This window comes from Neomonachus schauinslandi, chromosome 4 (genome assembly GCF_002201575.2).
Source record: "Neomonachus schauinslandi chromosome 4, ASM220157v2, whole genome shotgun sequence".
NCBI lineage: Eukaryota > Metazoa > Chordata > Mammalia > Carnivora > Phocidae > Neomonachus > Neomonachus schauinslandi.
In genome coordinates, this window is record NC_058406.1 from 153,470,742 (window position 1) to 153,484,067 (window position 13,326).

Sequence of the window (13,326 nt, forward strand, 5' to 3'; positions counted from 1 at the left end):
AGGGTGTTAGTGGGACAATTAGTGGAATGTGAGTAAACTCTGTAGATTAAGCACTGTTCACTGTTAATTTCCTGGTTTTGATCAATGTACTATGGTTATGTAAAATGTTAACATTTGGGGAAACCAGGTGAAAGTTTTTACAACTTTTTAAAAGGCAAATTACTTCAGTGATGTACTTGAACAACAACAAAAGGGAAGTCAGATTATTTCAAAATAAACATTTTAATTTAAAAATACAGAGTACAAATTAGTTAACAAATGCCACCACATAAATGGATAAACTAAAACAGGGATCAGCAAACTTTTCTGTAAAGAGCAGACAAGTAAATAGTTTATTTAGGCTTTGTGAGCTAAAGTCTTTGTCAAGACTACTCATCTCTCCCATCTTAGCACAAAGCAGCCACAGACAGTAACTAAGTATCAAGCATGCCTGTGTTTCAATAAAAACAAGAGAGAATTGATTTAGCCCAGAGGCTGTGGTTTGCTGACCCTGCAATTAAACAAATTTTTTAAAGAAGGTATAGTTTGACATGGTGTAACACATAACAGTTATTCTTTCCTAAGTAAATATAATCAAACTTTCTCCAGGTTTATTAAATGAAATGACAATTTCATTTGTTATTACATCATTTTCAGAATTCTTTATCATACACTGTTATGTTAGTAGTGTGCATAGGACCAGTAAAAGGAGATACTTAATATTTTAATGAAGACCAGAGCTATGTTTCCCATTAATAGTTCTAGCACAGAATGAGCTAAAGAATGTACTCCACTAAAATGACCTTCCTCTGACCTCAAAATAAACTTAGTTCAGCAAAAAAACAAAAAGGCAAAGAAACAATAAGCATTTGGGGCTCTCAATTTTCAAATATAATTTTACCTAGAAATTCACAGTGTCAAAATATTTTTTAAATGTTTAAAACCTTCCTCCTCCTCTTACTGTATTTTGAAACAATTTAAATTGCTTCTAGTTATATTTCTTTGATCAGCCTTTGAACACATTTGCTGACTTGACTGATTTGGCATTATCTAACCATTCATCAGGTAATTTCAGAAAATCTAGGTATTCAAGATCAAGGTATAAAATGAGTAAAATCATCTGGCTTAGAATTTGTGTATGATTTTGTTAATTTGACAGCTTATCAACTTTAGATAAAATGAAAGTTGATTATCTAGTTTAAGAGGTACACATGTTATAAATAATTTAAAAGTAAAAAGAAGGTACAAACTTCCAGGTATAAATCATGACCATGTAATGTACAACACTGCATATTTGAAAGCTGCTAAAAAAGTAGATCTTCAAAGTCCTCATCACAAGAAAAAATATATATATTGTAACTATGTATGGTAATGAAGGGGCACCTGGGTGGCTCAATCAGTTAAGCGTCTGCCTTTGGCTCAGGTCCTGATCCCAGGGTCCTGGGATCAAGCCCTACCTCAGGCTCTCTGCTCAGCGGGCAGCCTGCTTCTCCCTCTCCCTCTGCCTCTGCCTACCAGTCTGCCTACATGTGCTCTCTGTCAAATAAAGAAAATCTTTAAAAAAAAAAAAAAACTATGTATGGTGATGGATGTTAACTAGACTTACCGTGATCATTTCACAACACATAAATAGCAAATCATGCTGTACATCTGAAACTAATATAATGTTATAGGTCAACTGTATCTTGATAAAAAAATAAAAATAACTTGGGGCGCCTGGGTGGTTCAGTCGGTTGAGCTTCGGACTCGTAGTTTTGGCTCAGGTCATGATCTCAGAGTCCTAGGATCGGGCCCCACATGGGGCTCCCTGCTCAGTGAAGGGAGTCTGCTTGTCTCCCCCTTTCTCTGCCCCTCTCGCCCCACCCCACCCACCACGTGCACTCTCTCTAGAAATAAATAAATCTTTAAAAATAAAAATAACTTAGGGCGCCTGGGTGGCTCAGTCGTTAAGCGTCTGCCTTCAGCTCAGGTCATGACCCCAGGGTCCTGGGATCGAGCCCCGCATGGGGCTCCCTGTTCGGCGGGAAGCCTGCTTCTCCCTCTCCCATTCCCCCTGCTTATGTTCCCTCTTATCGTTCTTGCTGTCTCTCTTTCAAATATATAAATAAATAAAATATTAAAAAATAAAATAAAATAAAAATAACTTAATTAAAGGCTGTCAAGTTTAGTTACATGATTTTCAAACCTCACTAAATTAATTCAGAAAAAACTACCAAATCTGGAACCTAGAAAGAAATAAATGTTGGATTTTTTTACCCAAGAATTAGCATAAATAAGACCAAAGTCAACACCACTGAAAAACTGAAGTAACATAAGCGACCTGGTAAGTGATATATTAAACACATCTCAACATTAGATACTTTTAAAAGGTCAAGAGCCTGGGTTAATTGTAATTAGCCCGCATGGGTTATTTTTATCACGGTGCCTCGCCATGAGCAACCAGAGCGCCTGTCCAGAGTTCAGGAGTTTCCTCCCTGCTCCGCTGGGTAACACAGAAGGCAATTTCTCAGAGTGAGAGCCCGCACAGAGCGTGCGCCCGGACCACCGGAGGCCATCACCTGGCCACAACTTACCCCAGGGTGTTGCCTGCCAGCCTGCCCAGAGTCTCAGAACCTGAGAGAAACCATGGGGAGTCACTTGTCCTCCCGGGCCTTGATGTCCTCCCTGCCCCCGAGCTGCTGGTCAACTTTGACCTGGGAAAAAAACGGGAGGCGCAACAGTCACAGAACAGTCCCAGACTCGCGAGGCACAAGCCTGGGACTCCTGGCCTCACTACTCTGGGAGTGACCGTGGTGAAACACCAGCCTCGCTCTTCTCCGACTGCCCCTCCTGGAATGTGTCCTTCCCGCCAACGAGCAAGCCGCACAACCTACGGCCTCCCAGCAATCCAGCACTCCCTCCTGGTTCAAAGTGTCTGCGTGGCTTAACTGCAAAGGAATTCTTCTTTAGACTTTTTGAAGTAATCATGCTTTCCTTAGAGGCAGGCAACTGAAATTCATCATACATCATCTAGCAGTGCTTTTTATATGTAATCGTTTATAAAGACCGCAATTTTAAAGACCCTTGTCGATTTCAAACTGAGTTACTTGAGTTGGAAATATTAAAAAGGAAAAAACATGAGGGGCCTGGCTGGCTCAGTCGGTACACCATGAGACTCAAACTAGGGGCTCGTGAGTTTGAGATCCACACTGGGTACAGATATTACTTGAAAAAGGGCAGGGAAGGGGGCCTGGCTGGCTCAGTTGGTAGAGCATGTGACTCTTGATCTCAGGGCTGGGAGTTCAAGCCCCACACTGGGTATAGAGATTACTTAAAAATAAAATCTTGGGGGGAAAAAAAAGATCTAAAAAGTCATTTCAATCAAAGAACAGATCTGACTTGGGACCTACCACATACATAAATCATTCCTCTGATAACCAATTTCTGTGAAGTGACCAACTTCTCTGCTATTTTCAATATTAATATTTTAGCCATAAATCACTGCTTGCAGAAAAATTAAAATCAAACTACAAGATAACCATTTCACTATTTTAAGTGCCTCATTTTCTACAATGCTTTTTTTAAACTTGAAGGCTATCAAAATCAAAACACAGGTTTAGGGCGCCTGGGTGGCTCAGTTGGTTAAGCGACTGCCTTCGGCTCAGGTCATGATCCTGGAGTCCCGGGATCGAGTCCCACATCGGGCTCCCTGCTCGGCGAGGAGCCTGCTTCTCTCTCTGACCCTCCCCCCTCTCATGTACTCTCTCTCATTCTCGCTCTCTCAAATAAATAAATAAAATCTTTAAAAAAAAAAAAAAAAAAAAAAAAAAAACACAGGTTTAATATAATACCTTTGAAGAGCTAAATACTTATTAAATAGAAACGGCATTAATGTCTTACCCATCGTTGTTATCAGGTTTGCCCAATTCCAATCTGTCTGGCTGTACTGAGAAACCAATCCTGCAAACTCTACCATCCTAAAAGCCAAGAAAATAGAAGAAATCGCCGAAGTAAAAATGTGTATTAAAATACGAATTTATTCAATAAACAGATTATGTCCCCATCACTGTCAATTCAGAAGTCAACAAATAAGTTCCTTTTCAGAAGGCACTCACGCCTGACGTGGGGAAGTATGTTTTACATTACATTATCAGGATAGCAGTAAAAATAATTTAAAGTATCTCTAACAGAATTCAGAGTAAGGAAATGACTGGGTATCAGGAACTTCTCCATTACTATGGTTTCAAGCTGTACTAAATCACTTAAGCTTTCTCTGAGCCAGAGAATGGACAAAATAAGGAAATGGAACTGGGTGATCTCTTGCAAAAAACTTCTATTTTGCCTGGTTAAAAAAGAAGATACATGATAATGCATGATTCTATTTTAATTTAAGTTCCTTTTCATTTCTATATCTTACAGTGAACAATTTACCTCAAGAAGAAAGGCAGCATGATTTGGTCCTACCACACACTGTTTGATAGTAGCCTGTTCCAATACATTCAAAGGGGGGTGGCTAAGGAATAAAAAAAGTCAAATAAAATTATTTTTTAAATGGCAAATACATTCTAGGGTTGGTATGTTTGTTTTTTATCTGATTAACCAAAGGAAAAAATAGCTGGAAAAACCTGTTTTTAAAAATATTTACATATTATAATAAGCAATAATTGAAAAATAATAATTATGATATCCTTTATAGTTATTACATGTCCCTGGTATGCCAGATTTTTCAAAAATCAGTATGAACAGAACCTATTATTCAAATGAATCCAAGTCATAAATAGTTGACAGATTAAAATATTTCTGGTTGCTCCTGCCTAAATAGGAGTTATTTTTCCTAATAAAGAAAAAAATGCTCTTTTCAGAAAATTTAAAATATCTTAAAACTCTTACCTGTTTAAATTGTATTTGTTCAGTTTTTCTGAAACTTCCCGTAACCTTTAAAAACAAAATGAAATATGAATAAACCACATGTACAAAATCTTTTTAAACAAAATAGTTCTGATAGGTACTTGTATCATTATTTGGTGATTTCTAACAGTAGTATACAAAAAATCTGCTAAGGCAAGAATGTTTTTTATATTATCTTTGATTTTTTGTCCCAAAAAAGATCCCTGGTCAACTCTACAATTCCCTTCCCTCACCATCCCATTAGCGACTTTGATAATAATATTAATCCCATTTTACAGATGAGGAAACTGAGGCTTCTAGCATTTGTAATACACAAAGTGGCAACAGAGCTGGTACCTGAACCAACACCAATGGAAGCCATTTTTTTTTTTAAACACTGTGCTATATATGCCAAGAGATTCTTAAATGTACATAATGTACATGTATATCATAAAATGAAGATATTAGGCTAGCATAAATTTACTAAGAATTTAACAAAATGGGGCAGAAAAAGCCTGAAAGCTTAACTGACTTAAGACACAGTCTCAGTTCCTGAAGGGCCTTCTGACACAAAACTACACAAATGAAGACCTCTATGTCCGTATCTACAAAACAAGGATAACACCTCCCCCCATTTCTAAAAGAGTATCAAATATGCTTCAAAAAATCTCAAGGGGCTGCATAACTAAAAGATATTAACTCATATTATCTATTACGATTTTGCTGCTTATCTCAAGAAAACAGTCTTGAATTAATACAAAATATTGTAATACTCATTTAAACTAGACCCTTCGGTCAACTTAAGGAACTCACTTTATAATGTGAAGATGTAATCAAATGCAGAGATTGTAAGAGTTTGAGTCTATCAAGTTACCAAAACAACTGCCTAACCTTTCAAAATTTTTTCATAGATGATTCTCTTAAAAATAAACAGAATTTTAGAAAGCAATAGAAAAAAATTAAAACATTCAATCAATAGGAAATTCCATGGGGGCGCCTGGGTGGCTCAGTCAGTTAAGCGTCTGTCTTCAGCTCAGGTCATGGTCCCAGGGTGCTGGGATTGAGCCCCACATCGGGCTCCCTGCTCAGCGGGGAGCCTGCTTCTCCCTCTCCTCTGCCTGCAGCTCCCCCTGCTTGTGTGCGTGCATGCTCTCTGTCAAATAAATAAAATCTTTAAAAAAAACATTTTCTTAAACAGGAAATTCCATGAATTTTGCTTTCTAAAAAGTGACAAAAATAGGGGTGCCTGGGTGGCTCAGTCGTTAAGCGTCTGCCTTCGGCTCAGATCATGATCCCAGGGTCCTGGGATCGAGCCCCGCATCGGGCTCCCTGCTCAGCGGGAAGCCTGCTTCTCCCTCTCCCATTCCCGCTGCTTGTGTTCCCTTCCCTCTCTTGCTGTGTCTCTCTCTGTCAAATAAGTAAATAAAATCTTTAAAAAAAAGTGACAAAAATACATAAAATCAAATTTCAATCATTTGTACTAACAGATGAAAGTGATATACATACTCCGAAAATAAATCACAGCTTAAAGCCAGTTTAGGATTCAAAGCTGCCATAAATCATTTATTATATAAATGGGCAAATGACCTAATATTTCAGTAAGAGATTCTAGCAGGACCCAACTGTCTCTCAACTTTATTTTATCCTATAAATTCTATCCTTTGTTTAATGCTGAGGAGCATCTTTCAAACACTAACATATATACAGGTTTTTTTTGCCAATTCTGAATCTTACTCCTAAGCAATAACTTTCAAATGATGCCATACTTAATTTCTCTCCCACTCACTGGTGACTTTATTCTCACTCCCAAAGAAGAACACCTGACCGACCATGTGTGGGATTCATGAGCTCTGAGAGAAGGCCAACTAGAAAATGGGGATAAACTAAACTGGGAGGCTCCAAACAACGGCCTTCAGAATCCTGGAGCAGACGCAGGAGTAGAGCTGGAGGGAAAAGGCTAAGAAAGGTTTACTTCCCCAAAATCACAGTAGTACTCCGAGAAGGTACATTTTTCCTGCAGACAACTAAACCCATTCATTCCCATTCCTTTCTCTTCGCCCAACAAGGTCTTGAGAGCTTTCACAAAGTATAAAGTGACGGGGAGGGAAGGGAGCTGGGGGGCAGATAAAATTTGTCAAAACCTTTTCAAAACCGGGCAATAACGCTGATTAAATATTAAATGCTGCTCTCATGTTTTCAAATACCATTCCACGTACACAATATTTATAACACCAAAATAAGCTTTGAAAACATAAAAATGCTGAAGTACGAAGTCAAGAACTCGACAGCCAATTTCAGGCCCCTAGGGGACAGAGTCACTGCCATCAATTCAGTTTTCTAATCTCAAAAATCATGGTGGACTCCTAACCACATCTGAAATGTACACCCATTTGTACTGGAAACAATGCCCACTGGGTAGAAAGAAATCTGGAGCTTACTCCCAGCTCATCTACTGCTAACTGGGCTCATTTGAGCCCAGTAAGTCTCAGGTTCTCATCTATATAAGGGAAGACTAATAGTCATCTCTGGTTCTTTTTAGTCCTGGAATTCTTATGAATGTTTGAAAAGCAAATATTATCAGTGGGGATACATATATAATGTTTATATGGGACTAGCACTTACTGTCATATTCCATTTCATCTAACCCATCTGAAACTTTCACAAACAAACTGATTTTACACGGACATTTAGAATGTTTCCCCAAATACCAAATTTTTTAAATTTCTTAAATTCAGTCCCCAAAATTTACACAAAATATATCATGCTTGCAAATCTCAAAACAGTTATCAGGACTAAATTGGCACCCTAAGCATAAATCCCAGACCATAGCGACAAAAAACCTACAAACAAACAAAAAACTATAAAAATAAAAGAGTACTGAGTTCCTCCTTTTACATTATAGAGTCCTCAGCAGACATGGAAATCACAGAATTCAATTCAATTACTAAGTTACTGAATGTCTCTACATAATTATTAGGCACTCATCTACTTTAAAGGATCTTTCTCCAAAAGCTCACAATGCTTAAAGTCATTAACTATATTTCCTCTAGGAGCAACATGAACAAGTCTCCCTTGTTTTTTAAAATAAAAGGAAAAGTACCCTAGAACTCACCAAATTCCATTTCAGAATAAATCTTTACAGGTGGCTGTGATGGAAAACAATTTGAAGAGTACAGCATAACATTACAAAATAACCTCCTAACTCAGCATTCAGGGACAGGTAGGCAAGCCTTTGTGAGGTGGCTATAACACACAATGGATAGGTTAACAATAAGCTTCTGACAATCCTTAGTACTCCTACACCAAAGATTTATTCTATATTCCAATTCAATAACCTATTTCATTCCTTTAAATTTATAGGCATTTTACAGATTCAGATGCTGGATTTTCTTTTTCTTAAAGCACCAAGGTAGGGTAACGGCAAACGGATGTTTAAAAAGAGACAAGAAATCAAAGTGTAACCTGCTGGAATCTAACATATTTCACCGCTGCCCTGAAAATCCCCTGTAAGTTCAGTCTCCTTTCCCCCAAATTTAACATTATAATTTCAAATATAATTCATCTTCTCACCGATCCTCAACTGGGAATAGCATCAGTGCAGGTCCGTCGGTTTTCGAATTCTCTACCTGTCATGTACCACACCTGCATGTTCATACATACATACCCCTAAACTGAATGAAACCTGATGCATTTTTAGCTGTATTTCTAAAACGAAAAAAAATTTAGGTATATTCAGATCCCGAAAGGTTTCAATTCTCCAGGACAGAAAGATATTCCTGACACCCCACCTTCTACAAGATGACAGTCTTCATGTATCTGGAAGTGTAGGACCAGGTACCCCTGCCCATGTTTCATGTTTGTAGCAATCACCCTAATGGTGGGAAAGTGACAATCTGCCACAAGTACATTTCTTCCAGTCTCATCCCTACTTATTTCAGGCCCAGCTCAAGTGTTACGTCCTCCATGAATTTGTCCCGATAGCCCTACTTTTCTTCCTGCAGAAGTGGACAGCTTCTCCCTCCTAGAGGACCTTCGTGTCTACTTTGCGTTCATTTGTTTCCGTCTGAAATGGCTTCAGAGACAGTAAGAAAACCAAGTCTTTCCCCACGCTTCCACGTCTTTAGATACAGTTCCAACAGTGAAAAATGGAGAATAATACTTGTATACAATCCATTTTAGAGGAAGAAAAGGTTCCTGATCTAATCTCAACAAAATTAAGTCCCCAGGTCTTCCACCTCAAACTAAAGTTTAAAACAGGCAAGAAAAGTACAAATATACAGGTTTCTTTTAGGAGAGTTGCCCATAGTAGCTCTTATAAGCAGACCAGTTACCATAAAGAGAACATTTAGTAACTCACCACTTACCCAATAAGATGAGCAACCTGCCTTTAAAGTGACCTCACTCCAACCTCTACCTATCCGTCCATGGAATAAAACTTTTACATATCCATATCATTTTATTTTGGAGCAAAGGGCTTAATAATCCATATAAAGAAACAACAGCCAACAGTAAAGGTTACCTAAAACACTAAATCATACATTAAAAATCTGTGCCCAGATTATTTTCTTGTAGAAAAAGAAATACTGTAAGAATATTTCTGGCATTTCCCCAAAAGAAAACTCTAAATCTTAAAGCCTAAAACTCAAGAAGCAATGAAATTACTTCTTTTTGGGGGGGGGGGGGGAGCAACTATGTTGCTAGATAGATGGCTGAGATAGGAGTCAAGCTTCCAGTCTTTTCTGCTCTATCACCCTGCACTTTCCTAAGTACAGGCAGTCAGTCCTTAACTTTCACATTGTTCTTTAATACAAGTGTCACACCATACCATCTACACTGACACCACTGAACTGTCTCTTTGCATGTCATCTGTTCAACATTATCACTGACATCAATAAATTCAAGCTATCATGTGGTGGTCCCACCTGCCGGCCATTGTCATTGGGAGAAGAGGCTTTGCTTTGGGCAAAGCTGCAGAGGGTATTTTTTGAAATGGTCATTTACTTGTGCCAGCATCTAGTAGGCACATTCCCAGCCGCAGCAGATAAATGAAAATCTGGTGCTGCCTTATTCAATCCAGTCCGGAGAGCATCCAACCCAAAACCCCTTTTCACACAGTCCTGGAGCAAGCCAACAGCAAAGCATCTAAGGCATGTTTACAGGGAATCCTCTTTAGGAGGTCTTGGGTATAAAATGGAAGGGGTCAACTGAGTCTTCTCATGCTACACTGGAGATCTGTTTTTCTATGAAGGGGATAAAACCTTTCTTGCTGCCCACCCAACTCTGTGTTATGACTTAAATATTAAGAGCTACCTTGACCCATGGGACTGAGGATGACTGGGAAGAACCTGGAAAGATTAGGGCTGTCTTGGCAAGCAAGAAGCACCAACACATTAGGGATAATTCTCTCCATCTTTGTGATTATGAAAGACTCATTGTATGTCTGAAATTTGACTTCGAGACATTCAACTTTCAGATACATTTTTTGAAATCCATTTTGTACTGCCTCTATATGAATTTAACCCTGATCATGGGTTCCCCAGCTTCAGGATTTCCAGAACAGTAAATGGGAGTGGGGCTGGATGAATAATGAGAGAAGCAAGGTAGCTATTTGGACAACACACACATTTAAAAAAAAAAAAAAAAAAAAAAAAATCACAAAACCTCATTTTCAAAAAAAAAATTTAAGGAGGCCATAATTTTAGATTAAATATAAACTAAATAAATTTAGCTATATTAAAAACTATTTTGTCCTTAATTTTTCTCATGTCACAGCTGACCAGAGAAAACTTCAAAGTTTAACACTAAGTAACCAAGGAATAAGATTATGGCAAAGGCCAAAGAGAGACTAAAAATTTACCAGAAACAAAAGATTTTAGGCCTGAAGAACACTGAGACCATTAAGTTTATTTCTTTGTATCTCCTATAAAAGGGTTTTCTCTAAAAGTAAATCAGAATCTCTGGATGCATATTTTTCACCTCCCCAAATATTCCTTAAGAGTCTTCCCAACAGCCTCTCTTCTCAACCCCTCATAATGTATTTTAAAATTTTAAATTTTATCTTAGAACCACTTCACACTCTTAAAAATTGAGGACCCCAGGGCTCAGTTAAGCGTCTTCCCTCAGCTCAGGTCCCATGATCCTAGGGTCCTGGGATCCAGCCCCGCATCAGGCTCTCTGCTCAGTGGGGAGCCTGCTTCTCCCTCTCTCTCTGCCCCCCCCCCACTTGTGTTCTCTCTCTCTTAAATAAAATCTTAAAAAAAACTGAGGTCCCCACAAACACTCATATTTATAATATTAAGTACCAAGAAAATTTTGGAATATTTATTTCAAAAATAATAAACTCATTACATAAACAAAAATCACCTTATGAAAAGTAACTATTTTCCCAAAACTATTTGTGATAGGGGACTGTTTTACATTTTTGCAGACCTCTTTATTATTGGTCTTAATATAAGAGAGCCAGATTCTCAGATCTGCTTCTGCATTCCGTACGTCACAGTACATTGTTTTGGTTGAAGTATGTGAAGAAGAGCTGGCCCCAATATTTTAATACCCCTTACAGATCACTGTGGACGTTCTTTGATATTACACCAAAACTTGACAAGTGATCATTCCTTAAAGGTTGGGAGCAATGTGAAACCTTCTGAAACCTATCAAATCTTTTGCCCACGTGCAAGTCTATAACAGCATGCGCTGCTCATATGGAAAATAATGGTTTGCTGACTTACAAAATTATGTCTGTTAAACTCACAATGATGGATACAAATTTCCCAAAATTCTAATTTTTGCTTGAAAGCTTAATTTTATCACTAGCAACAAACAGCTTCAGTTGTTTCCCTTGAAGTGACAGGCTCACTATGGTCATTTTTGAGGAAATCTCTGTGAAATACCCAAGTCTTTTAAGTAAAATAAGTGTTCCTGAAGAAAGCAGCTAGTTCAGCTTGCATCTAAAACAACTGCAGAAGTGTTTTTCTTCAAGACAACCAACGTCCTTTTCATTTTGTCACACTGCATATTAAAGTAATATACACTCAAAGGTTAAGATTTAATAAAATTTAGTAATTTTTACCACTTCATCAAAGACATCCTTTGAGTGAAAACTGGCTGTTCCTACAAGTGCAAAAAAAGTGAAGAATACAATAATTTTCAATACAGTTTGGTGCCACTACTTTGATTTGTGCTAAGAAGCCAGTATTTTACCTGCCATTGCTTTTGAACAATAGCACAAATTTCCAAACAGTGAAAAAGACAAAGTCTCAGTATTACTATGAAGACAGTTTTTTCTTAAAGGTTTTATTTATTTATCTGAGAAAGACAGAGAGAGAGCAAGTGCACAAGGCACGGGGGAGGGACAAATGGAGAGGGAGAGGCAGACGCCCCTCTGAGCAGGGAGCCAAAATGGGGCTCCATCCCAGGACCCTGGGATCATGACCTGAGCTGAAGGCAGACGCTTAACTGACTGAGCCACCCAGGCACCCTTATTATGAAGACAGTTTTGACCTCAGAGCCCATGAGAAGGTCTTAGAGATCCAGAGTCTGCAGACCACACTGAGAATGGCAGTACTCCCTTCTAAAATATAAACAGTAATAAATATACTATAAAATATACTATAAAAAAGATAAAAGTAATAAAAAATGCACAGTGCCATTAAAGTAGCCAATACTAAATCGATGTTGGAAAAAATACCTGTTCATTCATCTTACTAACATAGCCACTATGTCAACCAAATAATTATATACTTTTAAAATAGTTTTTAAATTACAGCTATTCTTTGATACTACACCAAAACTTAGCAAGTGATAGTTTCTTAAAGCTTGGTTGCAATGTGGAATCTGAAGCCCTATCAATGAACTTTCCATACTGTTATACTAAAACCCACTGGTTTGTCTTGTACTCTGATTAAGTCATTTACCCATGCATGATTCTGTTTAGATACAAAATGGCACTGTAGCCTTTGGCTCAGGTCATGATCCCAGGGTCCTGGGATGGAGTCCCCCATCAGGCTCCTTGCTCAGCAGGAAGCCTGCTTCTCCCTCTGCCTGCCACTCTCCCTGCTCGTGCTCACATGCGCTCTCTCTCTCAAATAAATAAAAGCTTAAAAAAATAAAATAAAATAAAATAAAATGGCACCATAAAGTAGCATGAAGTAGCATAAAGCATATTAATATTTTTAATAGTGCCTCCCTTATTAAAATCCCATGAAAGACATTAAGTGACTGTAATTGGCTTACCAGTGGTCTTCTATTTACTTATTTGAGAGAGAGAGAGAGAGAAAACAAGGAGGGAAGAAGGGCAGAGGGAGAGGGAGAAGCAGACCCCTGCTGAGGAGGGAACCCAAGGCGGGGCTCCATCCCAGTGGTATCATGACTTGAGCCGAAGGCAGATGCTTAACGGACTAAGCCACCCAGGTGCCCCCCTTACCAGTGGTTTTCAACACGGGAAGAGAAGGCAGTGGGGGCAAGGATACAGAAGAGTCTCTT

The 13,326-nt window shown here is 38.4% G+C and overlaps 1 protein-coding gene across 1 annotated transcript in view; it reads right to left on the reverse strand.

Moving 5' to 3' along the window:
• UBR5 (ubiquitin protein ligase E3 component n-recognin 5) overlaps positions 1-13,326 on the reverse strand; it is a 137,924-nt gene that overhangs the window by 89,135 nt on the left and 35,463 nt on the right. The window contains exons 2-5 of the mRNA XM_021688707.2: positions 4,849-4,893; positions 4,390-4,471; positions 3,859-3,935; positions 2,553-2,672 (exon numbers count right to left, since the gene is read on the reverse strand). Of these exons, the coding sequence (XP_021544382.2) occupies positions 2,553-2,672; positions 3,859-3,935; positions 4,390-4,471; positions 4,849-4,893 (324 nt within the window). The remainder of the gene's footprint in view (positions 1-2,552; positions 2,673-3,858; positions 3,936-4,389; positions 4,472-4,848; positions 4,894-13,326) is intronic.